The following is a 22,200-nucleotide window of genomic DNA, read 5'->3' on the forward strand; positions in this document are numbered from 1 at the left end:
TACCCTTCTTCTACCCATATGAGGCACTGCTCATCTATTGCCTGGACTATGGCTCCAGTCTCCTACTTTCTGCATAGATGTTCCTATTACTAATAACTTCAACCTTTTGATTATCTTAGTTTCATGCTTCCCATTGATTACTACCTATCTCACCAGCTCACTCCCTCTAATACCTAACCCTAATCCATTGACTCTGTCACATTTTTACTGTCCTTTGACTCTTTTGGTACCAAGGATTGACTCTGTCCACCCCCCCCCCCCTTTTTTTTTGTAATAGAGAGAGAGAGAGAATTTATTTTAATATTTATTTTTAGTTTTCAGTGGACACAACATCTTTTATTTTTATTTTATTTTTATGTGGTGCTGAGGATGGAACCCAGGTCCCGCCCGTGCTAGGCGAGCGTTCTACCGCTGAGCCACAATCCCAGCCCCGTATCCCCTTTTTTAAACCAATTTTTGAGATAGGTTGCTTATAGTATTGCTGAATTGCTGAGGTGCAGGAGGCTTGAGAGTTCAAAGCCAGCCTCAGCAAAAGCAAGGTGAAAAGCAACTCAGTGAGACCCTGTCTTTAAAGAAAATACAAAATGGGGCTGGGAATGTGGCTCAATGGTCAAGTTCCCCTGAGTTCAATCCCTAGTTACCCCCCCCCCCAAAAAAAAAAGGCTTCTATATGATAGAAATATTTTCAAATCCTATTCACATATCTTTTAAATACATAATATATTCCCCCCTCCCCACACCCCAGGGCTGCGGATGGAACCCAGGGTTTCAATGCTCTACCACTGAGTCACACCTGCAAGAGGATCTATGTTTGTAATTTTCTTGAGTACAGACCTAGGAATAGAATTGCTGGGTCATATGATAACTTTTTAACTTTTTGAAGAAGTATCAAACTATTTTTTATTTTTAAATAACTTATTTTTATGAGATGCTGAAGATCGAACCCAGGGCCTTGCACATGCTAGGCGAGTGCTCTACCACTGAGCAACATCCCCAGCCTCCAAACTATTTTTTATAGCAGATGTTTTACATTCCTACTACCAATGTAGGAGGTTCCAATTCTTCCACATCCTCATCAACACTTGTTATTTGTGTGTGTGTGTGTGTGTGTTTGTGTGTGTGTTTTAACAGCCTTTGTAATAGGTATGAAGTGGTATCTAATTATAAATTTGATTTGCATTTCCCTAAAAAATAATAATGTTGAACATCTTTGTATGTACCTACTGGTCATCTGTAATCATTGGAGAAATGTCTATTTTAATGTCTATTTAAGATATAAGGCTGGACATGGGTAAAGCCCCACTATCATTCTTTTTAGAAGAAAGTATTGTTTAAATTTGTCATTTGATATCCTAGCATATTGCCAGGAACTAATAAAAAAAAAAATATATATATATATATATATATTTATTTATTTATTTATTTTAGGGGGGGGAGAGAGAGAGAGAGAGAGAGAGAGAGAGAGAGAGAGAGAGAGAGAGAGAATATTTTAGTATTTATTTATTTTTAGTTTTCAGCAGACACAACATCTTTGTTTTTTTTTTTTTTTGTATGTGGTGCTGAGGATGGAACCCAGGCCGCACGCATGCCAGGCGAGCGCGCTACCGCTTAAGCCACATCCCCAGCCCAATATATATATGTATGTATGTATATATATATATATATATATATATATATATATATATATATATATATATATAAAAAAAACTCAGGGGTACTTGACCACTGAGCCAATATTCCCAGCCCTATTTTGTATTTTATTTAGAGAGAGGGTCTTACTCAGTTGCTTAGTACCTCGGTTTTGCTGAGGCTGGCTTTGGATTCGTGATCCTTCTGCCTCAGCCTCTAGAGCTGCTGGGATTATAGGTGTGCACCACCATGCTGGCCTAATAATATCTTTTTTAACAAAATATTTTTTTAGTTGTAGATGGACACAATACCTTTATTTAACATATTTATTTATATATGGTGCTGAGGATCAAACCCAAATGTGCTAGGCAAGTGCTCTATCACTGAGCCACAACCCCAGTCCCCTAATAATATCATATAGATAAAAGGATTCTAAGCAAAATATATCATGAATTAAGAATTAACACAGGGCTGGGATGTAGCTTAGTGGCAGAGCACGTGCTTAGCATGTGTGAGATCCTTGGTTCAATCCCCAATACCAAAAAAAAAAAAAAAAAAAAAAGTTAACATAAAGAGAAGGCTTAACAGTAGAGACAAAAAAGAAAAGTTCCTAAAATTTAGTACAGAAGAGTAAAAGGGAAGACACAAATAACTTGAGTTTCAAAATATATAAAAATAAATTCTGCATGTAATTGTAAAATATATATTCTATTTAAGAAACAGATAATTATTATTTCTTACCTCTTGAACATTGAACCTTAGGATCTCCTTCATGTAAGTAGGCAATAATGTCAATAAAGTATAAAAAGTCCAGTTGTACGAAAAATGAGCAACTACAATAGCCCAAAGTGGTAGTGATTTTAAAATGGGTATCCATGGCACTGACTTCTGTGAAGAAAGCTAAAGAACACAGACAAAGCTAGAATAAGCTATAGCTGTGTTAATGTTGAGACCTGTATCTTATCAGCTGAGACTCAATCTAGACCACATAGAGAACATCAGCCCTGATTAGTAAATTCTACATTTAAAAATCAACTCCTTTGAGATATTAAATAGAAGAATACATTATAAATGTTTGTTTCATTAAATATGTACACATACATATAAACATATAAGTTCATATATATATATAAATATATATACATACATATATCAATATACATAAATATATACATACACACATATATAAATATATATATAAATTTATATATACATATATATATATATATGTATTTATATATATTAACTAGAAAGTTCAGGATTCGGATTACAGGAAAAAAATGGCAATATAATTGTAGAGTTATAATGTCAACGCTAAGAACTCCTTATGATGTTAGAAGTCACCTTCAACATCAATATCTCCATGAAATAGAGAATAGTTTCAAAATCACAGTAAAAAGTTCACATAAGGATAAATAAAAGAGATCAGAAGATCAAGTTAGAATTCATATTTTATTATTCAATCTTTATTCAATTTAAATGATTCATAAGAGTTGTGCAAGCTGGGTATGGTGGCTCACGTTGCTAGTACTGGCTACTTGGAAGGCTAAGGTGGGAAGATTGTTTGAGCCTACAAGTTCAAGACCAGCCATGGCAACACAGTCTGACCCCATCTCAAAAAGAAAAATAAATTATGTAATAGAAAGGATTTGTATATAGCCATATCTAGTAGTGGTCTTCAAAGTAAGGTGTAAGCACCCCAGAGATATATATATATAAGATGACCCACTGGGGTGAAGAAAGACTTATTAGAATTTCTATTTACACTAAATTTTTTTTTCTGAAAAAGAAACTAAACTCTATCAATATATAATAAATAGGCTGGCTCTAGATATATTGGATGATCATGTATGGAATGATTTCCCTAATTCAGAGGAGTTAATAATGGCATCCTCACTTGTCTATTTGCCCTCAGTGTTTTATGACATATTTTGAAGTTTACAATTTAAGTAATATAAGTGGATTTATGATTTGAGTTTTAATTAAAACAAACCTCAAATAACGGACCATGTCTTCAAAAGATTCCTATAGAGCAATAGAGGAGAATCATAGTAATATAAGCATGGTGAACATTAAGAAAGTATCTAAGCTGCCATTTTTCCTCCTGATTATTTTGTTACTAACTCATCAAGGAAAACAACAGGAAATCATAAAAGACAGCATATTCAAACACATGGCCTTCATTAGACAGCAGTATTATGTTAACTAATTAGTACTATTTTTAAAGTGACAGCAAAAAGGTTATTCCTATTAAAAACTTTAAAAATATACATGTATACTTTTTATTTCATCTTATTCACCCTTTAAAAGGTCTATTTTTTGGGCTGGTGATGTAGCTCAGTGATAGAGTGCTTGCCTAACATGTGCAAGGCTCTGGGTTTAATCCCCAGTACAACACAAAAAAGTCTATTTTTGTATATACTTATGATGAATGCAAGTACAATAATATATTTGGGTAACTTCTGAGTAAATATAAATACATTCAGATTGTGAGCCCCCTACCTGTTTATGGATGGGTTGCATGATCAAGAAAGTTTGGAGATCACTAGTCTGGGGTATTGGATTTTTATATTTTCTATACACTGAGGTTCTCTGGTTCCTTTCTCAAAAACAAGAACAATTTGTTTCTGTTTCCAGGGTTCACTGTTATTTCAAAAAGAGGAAAAATCAGCATTAACCTTCTTCTGGCCTTTTTCATATGGACTTTTTACTGGATATCTTAGTAGATATACTCTTTTATTTCCTATCTTATAACAGAGATATAAGGGGTATGCCAGGTGCAATGGTGCATTTCTATGATCCCAGTGACTTGGGAAGCTGAGCCAGGAGGCTTAAGAGTTCGAGGCCAGCCTCTGCATTAAAAAATGACAAAATCATAGAATTTGCAGGGAAATGGATGGCATTAGAACAGATTATGCTAAGTGAAGCTAGCCAATCCCTAAAAAACAAATGCCAAATGTTTTCTTTGATATAAGGAGAGTAACTAAGAACAGAGTTGGGAGGAAGAGCATGAGAAGAAGATTAACATTAAACAGGGGTGAGAGGTGGGAGGGAAAAGGAAAGAGAAGGGAAATTGCATGGAAATGGAAGGAGACCCTCATGGTTATACAAAATTACATACAAGAGGAAGTGAGGGGAAAGGGAAAAAAAAAACAAGGGGGAGAAATGAATTACATTAGATGGGGTAGAGAGAGAAGATGGGAGGGGAGGGGATGGGGGATAGTAGAGGATAGGAAAGGCAGCAGAATACAACAGACACTAGTATAGCAATATGTAAAACAGTGGATGTGTAACTGATGTGATACTGCAATCTGTATCCGGGGTAAAAATGGGAGTTCATAACCCGCTTGAATCAAAGCGTGAAATATGATTTGTCAAGAACTATGTAATGTTTTGAACAACCAACAATAAAAATTAAAGAAAAAAAAAAGAGAGTCCGAGGTGTATAGTAAGACCCTATTGCAATATAAAATTTAAAAAAGGATAGGTATATAGCTCAGTAGTTTCCCTGTTAAATCCCCAGTACAATGAAGAGGAGTGGGAGAGATAAGGGATAGAAGGGAAGAGGGGAATTTATTCTTTTATAGCAGTGATTTTTTTTTTTTTGTACTAGGGATTAAACCCAAGGACACTTAACCACTGAGCCATATTTACAGCCCTTTTTATTTTTCATTTTGAGACAGGGTCTCACTGAGTTGCTTAGGGCCTCACTAGGTTGCTGAGGCTAGCTTCAAACCAGCACTCCTCCTGCCTCAGACTCCCGAGCTGCTGGGATTACTGTGCCAGGCTTACAAAAGTGATTCTTAATTCCAGCTGTACTTCAGAATAACTTCTAGCACTAAAAAATTGCAGATGCCTGTACTTTACCCCTGACCTTCTGAACAAATGAAAACAAGCAAAACAACAACAAAAATCATCTGAATGTAGTACCAAGGAATTTAAAATTTAGAAGGCTTTTACAGCTGGTTCTATAGAGTAATGGTTCCTAAACTTTGCTGCCATATTAAAGTCAACCAGGGAGATCAACATCATTCTCCACAACAATTACATAGTTTGGGGATGAATGAGAGGTAGGCATCTCTCCCACCCACCTCAATCTATCTACTGTGGTCCATCTATGAGAGAGAGAAATCTATCCATCCAGACAGCCATCTACATTTTTGAAGATGAGGTCCGTGTTGCCCAGGCTGAACTCAAATTCTTGGACTCAAGTGATCTTCTTACCTCAGCCTCCTGAGTAGCTGGGATTACAGGCACAAGCCATTGTACCTTGCTGGCATCTAAGTTTTTTAAAGATCCCAGAGGATTTCAATGTGCAGCAAGTTTAGGGATCAATCTTGCTGTAAAGATTAGATTAAAAGAAAGCCCACTTCCTCTCATCCCCTTGATTGAGGAGCTCAGGGAAGAGGATTTTAGAGACTTAATGAATTAAGAACATTTTAATATGGTTTTAAAATCCATAAAGGAAGTGAAATATTTCAAAGATTGTATGGGTCTGTATGTGTCTTTTATAGTTTTCTGCCAGTATTTAGTAGTAATCTTATTTATACAAATGAAACAATTTTAGCCAGACTGGCATATTTTCACATCCTATAAATATCAATTTAATTTTTTTTTGAGAGAGAGAATTTTAAAGAGAGAGAATTTTTTTAATATTTATTTTTTAGTTTTCGGCAGACACAACATCTTTGTTTGTATGTGGTGCTGAGGATCGAACTGGGGCCGCACGCATGCCAGGTGAGCGCGCTACCGCTTGAGCCACATCCCCAGCCCTCAATTCAATTTTTGATAATCTGATGGAGTTTTTTGGGAGAATCACCCAATCAAAATCAGTTGTATGTCCAACATATGAGCCTGACAAAAAGTAGGTTCTCTCTTTTTTTGGTACTGGGGATTGAACCTAGGGGTGCTTTAGCATTAAGCTACATCACAAATTCGATTTATTTATTTATGGTACTGGAGATTTAACCCAGGGGACATTCTACAATTGAGCTACATCCCTAGCCCTTTTTCATTTGGAGACAAGGTCTCGTGCTAAGTTGCCAAGGCTGGCCTTAAACTTGTGATCATCCTGCCTCAGTCTCCCTAGTAGCTGGGATTATAGGCATGTGCTACTGAATCTAGGAAAGATAAATTTTTAAATGTTATTAGGATAAACTACCCAAGTATCTAGAGACATTAAAAAAAAATTCTTCAAGGCTTTTTTTGGGAGAATCACCCAATCTCCCAAAGGTAGCACTGTCCCAGGTAGCACTGTCTAATAGAACCTTCTATGATAATGCAAATGTTCTTCTGTATTTGTGTTTTTCAATGGTAACCAATAGACATGTAGCTATGACAATGAAAATGTTATTTTATATTTGTGTTGTTCAATATGGTAACCAATAGACATGTGGCTATTAAGTCCTTGCAATTTGGCTAATGTAACTGATAACATGGAATTTTTAATTAAATTACTATTTACTAAGGGTGCTAGGGATTTAAATGAGGGCCTCATGCATGCTGAGCATGTGCTCTACTACTAAGCTACACCTTCTACCCTTAATTATATCAGTTTCAATTAAAATTTAATGCCCACTTGGGGCTGGTGGCTACCATACCGGATAGCACAGGTTATCATAGACCTTAATGAAGTACAAACAGCTTTTTCTGATTTTCTAAATCCAGAGATTATTTTCTTGTTATTATTTCCAAGACATTATTATCAGAGATGATTTGCCAATGAAGCAATATAAACACATATTCTCCATGGCTTCATTATAGCCAACTGTTGGCCAAAAAATCTTATGAAAGCTTTTATTAGAGCTCTACATTCTTCTAAAATGCCACTGCTGATAAATGAAAATACATACAGCTAGGAAATTTAAAAATTGCTCAGATCATTTGTCAAGGCAATAGTTTGAAAGCAAACTTTCCTTAGAGATCTGAGTGATAAAATAGGCATTGTGGTTTATGTCTGTAATCCCAGCTACTCAGGAGGCTAAGGCAGGATGATCATAAATTGAAGGCTAGCAACAGCAATACAGAGATTATGTCTCAAAAGTTAAAAAATTGAAAGGTCTGGGGAGTCAAGTCAGTGGTAGAGTTCTTGCACAGAATGTGCAAGGCCTTGGGTTCAATCCACATTACTGTCAAAAAAAAAAAGCAGTTTTGAGTGATAATGAAATTCATGGAAGAAAAATTGATGAAGTACTGAAGTTTAGGTAGAGATTTTTTTTTTTTAAAGGGAGAGAGAGAGAGAGAGAGAATTTTAATATTTATTTTTTAGTATTTGGCGGATACAACATCTTTGTCTGTATGTGGTGCTGAGGATTGAACCCGGGCCGCACGCATGCCAGGCGAGCGCGCTATCGCTTGAGCCACATCCCCAGCCCCTAGGTAGAGAATTTATCATTAAATTTATAACAATAGCTCAAGCAGCATTTTTTTTCCATACAAATTGAAATGGAAAAGAACAAACTATAAAAATGATTTGTTGCCAAATGTGTAAAATCTTGAATATAAGGAGAGTAAGATCATTCAACAAATACTTGAATATATTCTAGTGTGACATTGCATAGAAAAATATTTTCTTATAAAATGCAAACAACAGCAGTTGATTTACAAAAGTTGCATGCAATAATTTTTTTTTTGTACCAGGGATTGAACTCAGGGGCACTTGGCCTCTGAACCCCATCCCCAGCCCTATTTTGTATTTTATTTAGAGACAGGGTCTCACTGAGTTGCTTAGCGCCTCACCATTATTGAGGTTGGCTTTGAACTTGTGATCCTCCTGTTTTAGCTTTCGAGCTGCTGGGATTATAGGCATGCACCACTGCGCTCAGCATCTAATGTTCTTAATTTACAGCAACTAAATATTTAAGCTCAGTTTCCCATTTTATTTCCTTCATAATGCTGCAAAATTGTACATTATTTTTAAAAGATAAAAGGAAAAACAAAACAGTTGTAAAATATCCTATCCTCAATAGTTAAGAAAAGAACAAAAACCAAACAATACCAGGTATACAGAAAATAAAAACTCAGTGGTTGAAATGGCAATGTCTTCCTATAGTTTTTTTTTTTTTTAAAAAGATCTTTTAAAACAGCAGTAGTTGATGATCTTAAAGTAGTAGTACAAGTGGTCTATAAGCTCGTCATGAGACAGCCTTTTGAATTAATTTTATGGTGCCCTAAAGTTTTGATTCCTCTTTTGTAGCAATTTCTAAATCAGAATTAGAACTACATATGCTATACAGTAAAGGAGATGATTAAAAGCATGAGGAGAAAACCTACAGAATGGGAGAAAATCTTGGCCAGCTACTCCTCTGATAGGTGACTAATATCCAGAATATACAAAGAACTCAAAAAACACCAAAAACCCAAATAACCCAATCAATAAATGGGCAAAAAGAACTAAACAGAAACTCCTCAAAAGAAGAAAGACAAATGGCCAACAAATATATGAAAAAAATATTCAACATCTCTAGCAATCAGGGGAGATACAAATCAAAACTACACTAAGATTTCACCTCACTCCAATCAGAATGGCAATGATCAAGAACATGAACAACAGCTGGGCGCAGTGGCACATGCCTGTAATCCTAGCAGCTCCAGAGGCTGAGGCAAGAGGATGGTGAGTTCAAAGCCAGCCTCAGCAATGGCAGGGCGCTAAGCAACTCAGTGAGACACTGTCTCTAAGTAAAGTACAAAATAGGGCTAGAGATGTGGCTCAGTGGTCAAGAGACCCCGAGTTCAATCCCCAGCACCCCCCCCCCACAAAAAAATGACCATAAATGCTCCCACTCCTTGGTATATACCCACAGGACTTCAAAACAGCATACTACAGGACACAGCCACATCAATGTTTATAGCAGCACAACTCACAATAGCTAAACTGTGGAACCAACCTAGATGCCCTTCAATAGATGAATGGATAAAAAAAAATGTGGCATATATACATAATGGAATATTACTCAGTAATAAAAGAGAATAAAATCATGGCATTTGCAGGTAAATGGATGGAGTTGGAGAATATAATGATAAGTGAAGTTAGCCAATTCCCCAAAAAAACTTATAAGAATGCTGATTCATAATGGGGAGTTGGGGGAGTTGGGGGAGGGAGCATGGGTAGATTAGACCAACTCTAGATAGAACAAAGGGGAGAAAGGGGAAGGGAGAAGGCATGGGAGTAGGAAAGACTGTGGAATGAGATGGACATCATTACCCTAAGTACATGTATGAAGAGAACGGTGTGAAAATACTTTGTATACAACCACAGATATGAAAAATTGTGCTCTATATGTGTAATATAAATTGTAATGCATTCTGCTGTCATATATATAACAAAATAGAATTTAAAAAAATCACAAAATAAAGATCAACCAAGACATTAAAAAAAGAAGAAAAACAAACTTAATACTTACTCAGTTGATAATAATTACTTTAAAAGGTTTAAAATGAATATTTTATTTTATTATTTTATTTTTGGTATTGGGGATTAAACCAGGGTCTTATGCATGCTAGGCAAGTGCTCTACAACTGAGCCATACTCTCAGCCCCTAGAATGACTTCAAAAAGTAATTTTTTTCATGGTTTTAATCTAGAAAAAATTGGGATTTTTTCAAACAATTTATTATAATAATAATAATTTTTTTTTTTTGTGGTGCTGGGGATTAAACCCAGGCCTTGTGCATGCGAGGCAAGCACTCTACCAACTGAGCTATATCCCCAGCCCTGACAATTTATTATTTTTGTAGTACTGGGGATTGAATTCAGGTGTGTGCTACCACCAAGCTATATCTCCCAGCCTATTTTTAGTGTTTTTTAAAAAAAATCTGTTCTAATTAATCATACATGACAGTAGAATGCATTTTGACACTGACACAATGCACACAAATGTAGCACAACTAATTTTTTTAAAGGAATTTTAAAAAATAACTTTATTTATTTATTCATTTGTATGTGGTGCTGAGGATCAAACCCAGGGCCTCACATGTACTAGGCAAGCACTCTACCGCTGAGCTATCACTCCAGCCCCTAGCACAACTTCTTCTTCCTCTGGTTGAACATGGTGCAAAGTTGTACCAGTTGTGTAATCATACATGTATATAGGGTAATAATGTCCATCTCATTCCACCATTCCCACGCCCCCTCTCTTCCCCTCACTCCCTTCATTCTCTTCCCCCCTGCCATTGTGGATCAGCATCCATTTTTCAGAGAAAACATTTGACCTTTGGTTTTTTGGATTTGGCTTATTTCTCTTAGCGTGACATCTCCAGCTCCATCCATTACCTGCAAATGCCACAAATTCATTCTTCTTTAAGGCAGAATAATATTCCAGCCTTATGTGAAATATCACCACATTTTCCTTATCCATTCATCTGTTAAAGGGCATCTAGGCTGGTTCCATAGTTTAGCTACTGTGCTATTTTTAGATTTTGAGGCAGGATCTCAGTAAGTTGCTGAGGCTGGCCTTAAATCTGTAATCCTCCTGCCTCAGCCTCCTGAGTCACAGGGATTACAGTCAGGTACCACCAAGCCCAGATGATGCCTTAGCCTCCTGAGTAGGTGGGATTTTAGGATGTACCACAATACTTGGCAGGTTAAATTTTAAACTTACCAAAAGGTAGAAAACATAACAAAACATATATATTTCATTTGCCCAGGCTGCTTTGCTTAAGGAATGCACAGTAGAAATATCTATTTTAAACAACTGGTATCTTACTTTAGAAAAAAGAAGTGTTTAAAATTATTTTTAAATTTTGCCAAAGTCCATACCTGATTTTTTAAGGATGAAAGAATGTATTCCTTTTCATTATTGGAGATTGTCTTGTGAGTTTCTGGTGTATCACTAACTAGCCACATCCATAAAACAAACCAAAATATTCCAACTATACCTTAAAATAGAAAAATAATAAATTAAATAAAATTAGAATGGACCAACATCAATTTCTACATGTCTTAAAAATTATGTGACTGTAGGTTCAATGTAAAATTAGTTTCAATTCTTTAATAAAATAAATGTTATAATTATATTATTTCCTACACATTTTGAAGAAAACTTAAATACATGACTCTGCCTATAAGGGTATATCAGACAATCTTTTGGAAAATAAATTTCCATAATCTACATATTTCTGTAGGTGTCTTTTTTGTTTATTTGATTTTTTGTTTTGATGTACATATACCTTCTGCATGAAATGTCTAATCTACTTATAAAAAATTTGTGATATCCAGACAATGAATCTAAGAAATGAAACATACCTTGGGACTACACAAAATTTTAAAAAAGATTAAAATTACCAAGTGAGAGCATCTTATTTTGCTTAAGAATAAATACTTTTAAAACACACATTTTTATAATAACCAAGAGAGTAACTTTTGAAAGTGTGACATTTAAGTTCAGGATACAACAGCAGTTTCTATTAAGAAATATTTGAAAACTAACATCAGGTCATAACTCAGATCCTTTTAATCACATAAACAGGTTACTAGTGTTTTAGAACTTTGTGGATTAGGAGATGATTATTTTAGTGAGTCAGAATATATATTTTTAATAATTAGGCTACAATTACATTTAAAACAATTTTTTTTTGGTACTGGGGACTGAACATAGAGCCTCATGCATGCTAGGTAAGTGTTCTATCACTGAGATATTAATCCACCCCCTGACTTGTTTATTTTTTATTTTAAACGTATTGACAACTTGCTGAAGATGGCCTTAAACTTGTGATCCTCCTGCATTAGCCTCCTGAGTAGGTAGGATTATAGGATGCACCACAATACTAGGCAGGTTAAATTTTAAACTTACCAAAGAGGTAGAAAACATAAGTCCAATTCATATAGTAGCAGATTATTCCACAAAGAGGAAGTGAAATTACTGTCCCAAGCTGTGCTCCTAAAAAACATGTAAGACTTCATAAACTTTGGAGAGAGAGAGGAACACAGAAAGGCAAGAGCTACTGCTTCAAGAGGATGGGGAATAGAAAATAAAGAACAGAAAGAATGACTAAAATCTGAAGGAACTGAATTAGTCTCATGTAAATATAAATAATCTACTTTCTTAAGGGAGCAATTTCTACAAAATCTACAATATGTAAAACATGTACATTAATATGTAGTTATATAAACTGCAACTATGTAATTATTGATGAGTTAGGAGCCATCAACCAAGAGAAGATTCATTACAATATGACAAAGTAAATGCTACATTTTTTAGAAATCCAGGTGCCTGGGTGCCAGTTCAAAGATGGTTTCTAAGGCTGAAAAAAATAGCCTACTACAGCATACTTGTTGAAATAAGAATAACATTTACATTATAAACAATTATTTCAGATAAATGTTATAAAATATATTTTAACCATTAAATGTGAGACATTTTAGTAAATGCAATGAATCAGATATTATTTGTAGTCCGAAACATCCCTCTTAGATAGAATATAAATAAATGGTTGTTAAGTTTCACAGAGCAATGTGGAGTTCAAACATGGTAGATATTATTCCCAAGTTCCAGAGGTGAAAAGTTGTATGTAGCAGGCAATAAGACTTTGAAAAGGGTTTAAGATTTGGTCCCATAGAAACATAAGAAAGAAGATATGTGCTAATGTTACAGGATCAGAAAAGGAGTGGAAGTAGGTGAGCAGAGAATAGTTTTGGGAACATTACTTAGAAAAATAAGTTGAATGCTTACTGAGTACATAACTCCATACAGGTACTATGTACCAGGGCCTAGGCTGGCTGTAATGAAGTGATAGAAATTATAAAAAAATCTTCACCCCCTAGGTCTTCAGACTTTATTCAATAGGTAAAGGGGAAACATAGTATCTGTCATTGACTTTATCACCAGATTTCTCATGTCAATCTCCTTATAACTACAAGAATGATTTTTAAAAAAGTAAACTGGATCTTATCTCTCACTTGATTAAAAACCTCTAATGTCTCCCCACTGTATATTAGGGGAAAAATCTACATTCCTTCCTGCATCCTGCAAGGTCTGATATGATCTGGTTCTTGTCTATTTCTCTAACCTCATTTTCTGCCATTATCTTCTTTATTCATTTTGTTTTAGCCGCCCACAGTGGTTTTTCACTTCTTTGAACTCATTATTTTCTGCCTGAGAGCCCTTGTACATGCTGTTCTGATTGGCTGGAATGCTCTTCTCTCTGTTCTTTGCATGACTGGTTTCTTCTTATCCTGCAGATTTTTGCTTAAAAGTTATCACAGACAGGCCTTTCTACCACATATTTAAAATCAGTCAGGTGGAAAATTTTCCATTCAGTCAATGGAAGAAAGGCTAGGAGTTCTTATGTAATCTAGTTGAATAAAAATTCACATATATAAAGCTCATGCTATCTCACCTGTAGCTCTAAATTGTGAAAGTAAGTGCATAGGAAAAAGATATGTGAAGAGAGGGGTTGAGAGCCATGATATGTTCATTACACAGTCAAATTAGAAATCACAATTAAAGAACAAAAGTGCTCAATTTTCCAGCTCATGGGTTTTTCTTTTTAAAATACATAGCATTTTCCATACCAACATTTCAAAAGAAAATACACTTTGAAATAAACGGTGGCAGAGGGGAAAATATTAGGCAGTTAACATACACTGCAATATGCTGCTGAGCTAAAGATAAAAATTAATAATACAGTTATACCCCCAAAAGTTTTATTTTCCCCCAGAAGAGGTACCCAGTATTGCATGATTCTGGCATGCAGGCACTTTCTCCCCAAGATTGGTATATACCTAATAATGAATCATAGTAAACTTTTTATAAGAGTAGTTATCTTACCTGCATATGAAATACTAAGAAGCTTGCTTCTTTCTAGAGGGGGAGCCCAGGAAGACCACATGGCATGCATGGCTGGAAACGTAACACCCTAAGGAGTGGGGAAAGTATTTCTTATGAAATATAAGGTGGCTTTGTTAATGTTTTAAATTGAGTACTTTGTTACAAAAGAAATTTTCAGAATTAGATTTCATTAAATGAGATGCTTTTACAGTATTAAGTGAACATATCTTATAACGAAGCATTTTCAAAATATAGACAATGATTTATGGATTTGGGGACTTGAAGCCAAGGGTTATGATAAATCTGTACTACTAAGTGGTGACATAAAGGAATCTTTTCAAGGTTTATTTTACTCATTTACTTTATTGACTTGGATGACATAGGAATATTACTAATTTATTAATTTTAATAAATATTACTAATTTATTACTTTTTAAAAAACACTGACTTAATACTTTGGGATACTAGAGGATACTGAAATTGACCTAAATCAAAAAGAAAAATGGTCTTATTAGAAAAAGGATAAATTCAATGAGAGTGTTTATAGTCTTTTATTCCCCAGTGATAATGTATCAGTATATGCCAATTACTGATAATAGAGAGGTAATGGGACATGGAGGCAGGGAGGCAACAAATTTCTCCTGTGGATGGAAAGACACCACAGGAGCGTATGAAATGATAGGTTTGGGCACACACAAATCAACAGATTTGAGGGCTTGGAGTACAGCTCAGTGGTAGAGCAAGCCCAGTGCTTATTCTCTAGAGAGAAAACAAAAACAAACAAAGCAGAAAACCTAAAACAAACTCTGCCTCCCCAAAAATCATATCAATGAATTTTTAGTTCTTGGCCACTCATGAGCTGTGTAACCTTAGAAAGACTAATTAACCTTCTTGAACTTCCATTCTTCAACTTTAAAACAGTGGTAACATGCCCTATCTTGCATAATTGTAAATATTAGTGGTAGCTCATATTATTAACAGAGAGAAAAATAAATGTTAATAGTTTGTGCTTTCTGCTGAGTTCTTCAAAAACAAAAAAGGAAGAACTACCAAGAAAAAACTAAGATCATTTAGGCTACATGGCAAATCAACAGGAATCTATATGCATGGGACAAATCACTATAGAATAAAACTTGAGATGTCTAGAAATGCCCACAGAGATTATGTTGTGGAAAACTTTAATATAAATTTTCTTAGGGATAATGAAGTATATTTATGGTAAATCAAATAGTAAGGATGAAAGATACTGACCTAAGTTTATGGATGAGGCACGGAAGAACAGAGAAAGATTAGAGAACCTAAGTATACACAACTTAAATTCTATTTAGAAATAAAATGGTCACCTAGATAGCAGTAATAATATATGCAACATGCTATGATATTAAATTAGAAGCATAAATAGGAAGCTAAAATATGAGAATACATTGAACAAGGAGATTTAGTACTTGGATCAGATAAAATATACAAATAAATATATTTTATCTGGATAAACAGAAGAAAAATCTGGTAATAGAGGGGCAATTTTAATTCTATAATTAGAAAGGTTTATTTAATATATCTCTATTGATAAGGACAAAATAAGAACATTCAATGAGTGATAAATGTTAAATTAATTTGGGGGGGTACTGGGGATTGGACTCGGGGCACTCAACCATTAAACCACATCCCTGCCCCCGCCCCCTCCTTTTTGTATTTTATTTAGAGATCTCACTGATTTGCTTAACACCTCGCTTTTGCTGAGGCTGGCTCTGAACTCACAATCCCCCTGCCTCAGCCTCCCAAGCTGTTGGGATTACAGGCGTGTACCACTGGGCCTGGTTGATAAAATGTTAAATTTAAATAATACTTGACAAATTTTCTAAGTACTCTAGCATATATAAGCTTTATATCTATCCTGTGATTGACAATGGGCAGGTATTTTAGTGTCAATTTGGTCTAGTGGTTAGGACTTAACTCAAGGTTTTAGTCTTAGAAATTGTTAGTAGATTTTTAAAAACTTTTTTCTTTTTTTTTTTTTTTCTTCAGTTTTGGGGATCAAATCCAGGGGTCCCCTACCACTGAGATATAATCCCAGCCCTAAAACATTTTTTATTTTAAGATAAGGTCTCAATATGTTGCTAAAGCAGACCTCGAACTTGAGATCCTCTTGCCTTAGACTCCCAAATTACTGGGATTAGAGGAGTAATCCACTGTGCCTGACCAAACTCTGATTTTCTGACTTTAGTCAAGTGTTCTTTCCAACATAGTATGACAAAATATTACTTGACATGACATTCATGCTATAAGCCAGATCCAGAGGGCCACTATTTTGCCTGAATTGAAAAAATGCAAGACAGAAAAGTAAATCTATGCCTGGGTTACAAAGGTGAAAGTTCAAAGTTACAAAGAAGAGATAATAAAAGATAGCAGTATAGGGACGGGGTTGTGGCTCAGTAGTAGAGCACTTGCCTAGCATGCATGAGGCACTGGGTTTGATCCCCTGCACCACATAAAAATAAACAAATAAAATAAAGGTATTGTGTCCATCTACAACTGAAAAGATTAAAAAAAAAAAAAAGACAGTAGTATACAAAAGAGAAATAGAGAGGAAGATAGGAAGTAATTTTAAAAATGGGGTTGGGATATAGCTCAGTGGTAGAGTACATGCTCAGCATGCTCAAGGCCCTGGGTTTGATCTCTAGCACTAAAACAAAAACAAACAAAAATTTAAATAAATAATAAACATCTCGAGAGGGAAAAAAGAGATAAAAAATTGATGATAACAATGCTTATAGCATGAAAGTCCAGAAGAATCATAGAACTAAATCAGGATAGTGACATATAATCGTAAATTATTTATCACTAAGCTAGAAGACCAGAAAAAAGAAAAAAAAAAGACAAAGAGGAAGTTTCATGAATAACAACAAATTGAAAAATAAAGTAAAGCAATTCAACAGTCTATCTTGTAAAAATTGGCAAAAGTACAAGAGGAAATAGATGAGGGAAAGGAAGTCTAGTAGAGTAGAGGAAGGAAAACAAGGCTGGATGGGAGGGGAAAAGGAGAGGGATAAGGGGGTCCTGAATTGAATACCATGCATGTATGAGTTTGCTGGGATAAACCCAAATACTATGCGTAACTATAAAGCTCTAAAAAATGTAGCAGAGATAAAGATGACCTATCATAACCATTTTTTTTTTGTACCAGGAATTGAACTCTGAGGCACTCAACCACTAAGCCATATCGCCAGCCCTATTTTGTATTTTATTTGGAGACAGGGTCTCACTGAGTTGCTTAGTGCCTCGCTTTTGCTGAGGCTGGCTCTGAACCTGCAATCCTCTTGCCTCAGCCTCCTGAGCCACTGGGATAACAGGCATGCACCACTGCGCCCAGTCATTAACAATTTTAACAGTAGTTATTTTTCTTATCTCTTTAAGGTTGAGCTATAAAGTCTCCCTTGGAAAATGTTTTCTCCAGTCTTTCAGTAAAGCCATAACTTTGGACTGCTCCTACTCAATGACTTCATCACTACACAGGTTCTTTAATAATTAATTTTTTTTTTCTAATTTGTTATTGTCCAGTGTTACTTCTTGGTTCATATTCACACTAAAGAATGAGATCCTTCAAAGGAGGCGAAAGAGATTTAGGCTAAGAAGTAAAACAAGAGACAAAATAAGGAATAAAGAAAAATTAAAAAAAAATTAAATCACCTCTCCTAGTCCTTCCAGTGCTCTGAGTACAATGAGAGCTGCAACTCCTAAATCTGCAGCGATGGGAGTGAACAGGGTAAAGACAGAGGTGCCAAGGATCCCAAATCCTAGCAGCAGTTTTCCCCCTATTTTGCTGGCAACATATCCTCCAGGAATCTGTGTGATAATGTAACCATAAAAAAAAGAACCAAGAATCCATCCTTGAGTTTCTGCATCCCACTGGTACCTTTTGCCCTGTAAAAAGTAGAAGGGAAAAAAAAATCAATCCTTTAAGACTTGATTAAATTGCACTTTTCTCTTATTGAATATAAGTCCATACAAATAAAATTGTGCATCACTCCCCTGGATTGCAGAACATGCAAATGTTTTAGCAGGTGGGTGAGTGACCACAATATAAACATGCAGTTTCTAGAAAACTGGAAAATAATTAAAGTGAGAGCAAAAGAAGTAAAAGCCATAAACTTAAAGAAGGCTTGCTATTTTATGAAAGAAGACAAGAGGATGAGCTGTAGAGGTTTTCTAATATTCCTGACCAAAAAGTCCTCTAAAAGAGCCATTGGCTTAATCTAGAAAACTATTAAACAGAATAGTGGAGTGATTGAGTCAAGTTTTGGAGCCAGGCCTGGGTTAAAACCTAGCTCTATCACTTACTGGGTATGTGATCTAGGAATATTAAATTTAATATTAATTAAATATTCACTTAATGTTGGTTATTAGGATGCACAAATATAGATAATAATATCTCTCCATTTCAGACCAAGCACTTGAACAAGCTCATAGAACTAAAAAAGAATAAGAATTTAAACTAAGCCATAAACTTAATATGAGTAGGACCTGTCTTAATTAGGAGCAACACGTAGTAAGACACTAATGAAGATTTAGTGATGGTCTGAATAGCTGAACTTTTTTTTTTTTTTTTTTTTTGGTGGTGCTGGGGATTGAACCCAGGGCCTTGTGCATGCGAGGCAAGCAGTCTACCAACTGAGCCATGTCCCCAGCCTAATTAGCTAACATTTTAAATACATGAAGCCGTATAACCAAGTCATTGTGTTAAGAACCATTCCAGGATTTTTTTTTTTTTTTAACTACCTATATAAGGCAGATAGGTCAACAAATGCACTTACCAAAGGGAAAGATACAAAACAAATCTCTATATAATTTGTAGTTTATTTGTGAAACCCTAGATTTTGTGAACTGACCACATTTCATAGAGGTCATTGAGGTTGGAATGGAGACATAGGGTATTGTGTACCCAAATACATATTCAGTAGTATTATTAACATTAAATAAAGCAAAGTAAAATAATTAAAGTGTGTAAAACTCAATCTAAACAAATTAAGAATATATTTATCAATTATTATAACACGAAGCAGGAAAAATGACTTATGTAGCTTAGGTTAGGCATGTATAAATTTTCACAAAGAAACTGATCTAAGAAATTGACCAATTTATTTTTCTCAACCTGCAGCTGAAATTATCTATGGTCTCATGCAACTGTTATATTATAAGTGAAACAGCTATTAAATAATAGTTCTGTCACAACTATTTTTTTTTTTTTTTTTAAAGAGAGAGTGAGAGAGTGAGCGAGAGAAAGAGAGAGAGAGAATTTTTCAACGTTTATTTTTCAGTTCTCGGCGGACACAACATCTTTGTTGGTATGTGGTGCTGAGGCTCGAACCCGGGCCGCACGCATGCCAGGCGAGCGCGCTACCGCCTGAGCCACATCCCCTGTCACAACTATTTAGTAATATTTAAAACAAGCTTATTTTCTGGTAGATCAAACAAGTTTCTGCAAATTCTCTTCATGGAAGGCATGTTTATAGAGGAAACTGAAGAGCTACTTTTCATACAGATCAAGGTATATGATAGCGCAACAGCAGTAGCTAGAGTTGTAAGTTACTGTTCAACCAGTTCCTGGGAAAACACAAAAAGGAAGCAATTCAGAGTACATATAAAATCAACTGTTTTGGTTTCTTTCAGATGAAGAAATATTTTTCAATATTTTTACTTGGAAGTATTTTAGGATTATTTGCTTAGAAAACAGTACCTACCGTTTGATTTCGAAGAACTTTTATGGGAGCAGAATGATCTGCACACTCCTTGGAAGTTCTATTTTCTGCTAAAGTTGTATTTGAATCTACCATATCCACTAATGCAACACTCAGATTCACACGTAATGCATAGAGAACGAAGAAACCAAAGAAGGCCAACATTGCTAAGTTGTAACGAGCAGAGCAGCATGCTGGAGCTGAAATACAGATCCGGAGAAAACTAATTAAAAGGGTAAATTAGATACTGTTGCCTAAATCATGAAAACGGTTATTTTTTAGAAGTCCCCAGAGATTAATAATCATCAATATTTTCTAATAATAACCTCAGTTCAAACATATCTAAGAAGATCTATCAGAGGGAGTTTGTTCCCCTTGTTTGAAAGAAATTTAACATGTGAGAGTCTGACCTGTAAGAGCTCATTGAAATACGGAGGTGAAAGCTTTATCAATTTTGCCTAGAAAAATCTGTTCTACAGTTAAACTGAACCCCTAATCCCAGTCAGCTGGCAAAGACTGGCATGAGAAAAAATAGGTAAAGTTATTTAATGGCATCATAATTCCTAAAAAAGTATCTCAAACAGGGTCAATAAGTACTTGAATACTTTGATATCACATAAAAGCTACTGGGTTAGTAGCCATTTCACTTAAATGCAGCACAGAAAAAAAATTATTGTATAGGCACAGAACCCCTCTTGATCAATTTCTTACCTGGGAGAATATCCTCAGAAGCTGGATTTAAATCAGAAGCCATGATTAGTATACTTAAGGCTCTCCTAAACTAAAGGTACTTAAGAATCCAGAAACAAACTTGCAGAATCTTTTACAGTTGTAGCATCTATGACTCAATAGGTATTATGCTTAAAGGGCCCAAAGTAGAAAGGGAAGTAAGTAAATATACAAGACAGCAGAGTAAGTTGAAGGAACCAATGAAAGAAGGATCATGTGAGAGGAGGAGTTTGACCTAATCTTTACTCTAATTGTAGAGTTCCTTTTTCTTCATTTAATGAGTTGCAGAATTGGAGAGAAAATACAGGAAACTAATAAGGGTGTTCTACCTCTTAGCGACAAGGAGAAACTGGCTAATTTATGGTCTTACATCTTTAAGTTGGTAAATGTTGAGTGTTTAGATAAATACCTGTTTAAAAGCTGGGTGTGGTGGTGTGCATCTGTTGTCCCAGCTACCTAGGAGGCTGATACAGGAGGCATACTTGAGCTCAGGAGTTTAGGGCAATAATGAGATAATATAATGAGATTCTGCCACTTAAAAAACAAAAATCCTGGGCTGGGAATGTAGCTCAGTGGTATAACATGTGTCTAGCATGCATAAGATTCTGGGTTTGATCTCCAGCAACAAAGATATAAACACTGATTTCATTAGGCTATACAAATTAAATTATATATGTATATATGAAAATGTGTTCTTTTATTTGGTATTGATGCATTAACATCTGTGTGTGTGTGTGTGTGTGTGTGTGTGTGTATGTATGTTTTCCCCTTACTCAGGAATCCTCTTGTTTTCATTGACCTGACCTCATATAAAAATATATTGTATAAAGGTCTTGGTATTGATTCAGAATGATTGTTTCAGACTGAAACATTAATGAATATGGCACAATTATACAACTAGATAGGTACTGGGAATTGAATGTAGGGTCTCATGCTTGCTAGACAAGCACTCTATAACTGAACTACATTCCCATCCCTACGTGGGTGGGTATATATTAATACATTATGATTCCACTCACTTTTCTATAAGCCTTCATACACTTAACTATGACCAATTTTTTTCTTTGTTCAAGTTAACAGAAAACTTGTCGTTTGATACTCTTAAATCCTTTTTTTAGGGGTATAGCTATTAGAATTATAGTGCTACTACCATAGTTAGATCTAGATCTGTGAGAACTACGTTTCTAAGGCTCAATTTATGCTGTCACTGTTACATGAATTTATACAAATTTGCTCTCTGTTCCAATCAAGTGGTACCTTTCCAGTTAAGGACAGTTTGGATGCTGTCAGTTATATTCTATAACAGAATACTTTATCATCACTTTGTTGGGCAATATTACA

General features: G+C 35.1%; 1 protein-coding gene across 9 annotated transcripts in view; it reads right to left on the reverse strand.

The window, feature by feature from the left end:
- The window catches only part of Slc17a5 (solute carrier family 17 member 5), a 76,814-nt gene that overhangs the window by 46,322 nt on the left and 8,292 nt on the right, over positions 1–22,200 (reverse strand). For 8 of the 9 annotated variants that reach the window (XM_058578885.1, XM_058578884.1, XM_046443023.2 and 5 more), the window contains exons 2-7: positions 20,134–20,330; positions 18,083–18,316; positions 14,396–14,483; positions 12,419–12,505; positions 11,386–11,504; positions 2,371–2,529 (exon numbers count right to left, since the gene is read on the reverse strand). In XM_058578885.1, coding sequence (XP_058434868.1) covers positions 2,371–2,529; positions 11,386–11,504; positions 12,419–12,505; positions 14,396–14,483; positions 18,083–18,316; positions 20,134–20,330 — 884 coding nt within the window. The remainder of the gene's footprint in view (positions 1–2,370; positions 2,530–11,385; positions 11,505–12,418; positions 12,506–14,395; positions 14,484–18,082; positions 18,317–20,133; positions 20,331–22,200) is intronic. The other variant, XM_058578887.1, reaches the window with a different exon arrangement.

Source organism: Marmota monax, unplaced genomic scaffold, assembly GCF_021218885.2.
Source record: "Marmota monax isolate L192 unplaced genomic scaffold, Marmota_monax_Labrador192_F-V1.1 WCK01_AAM20220418_F8-fsc00091, whole genome shotgun sequence".
In the NCBI taxonomy this organism is placed as follows: domain Eukaryota; kingdom Metazoa; phylum Chordata; class Mammalia; order Rodentia; family Sciuridae; genus Marmota; species Marmota monax.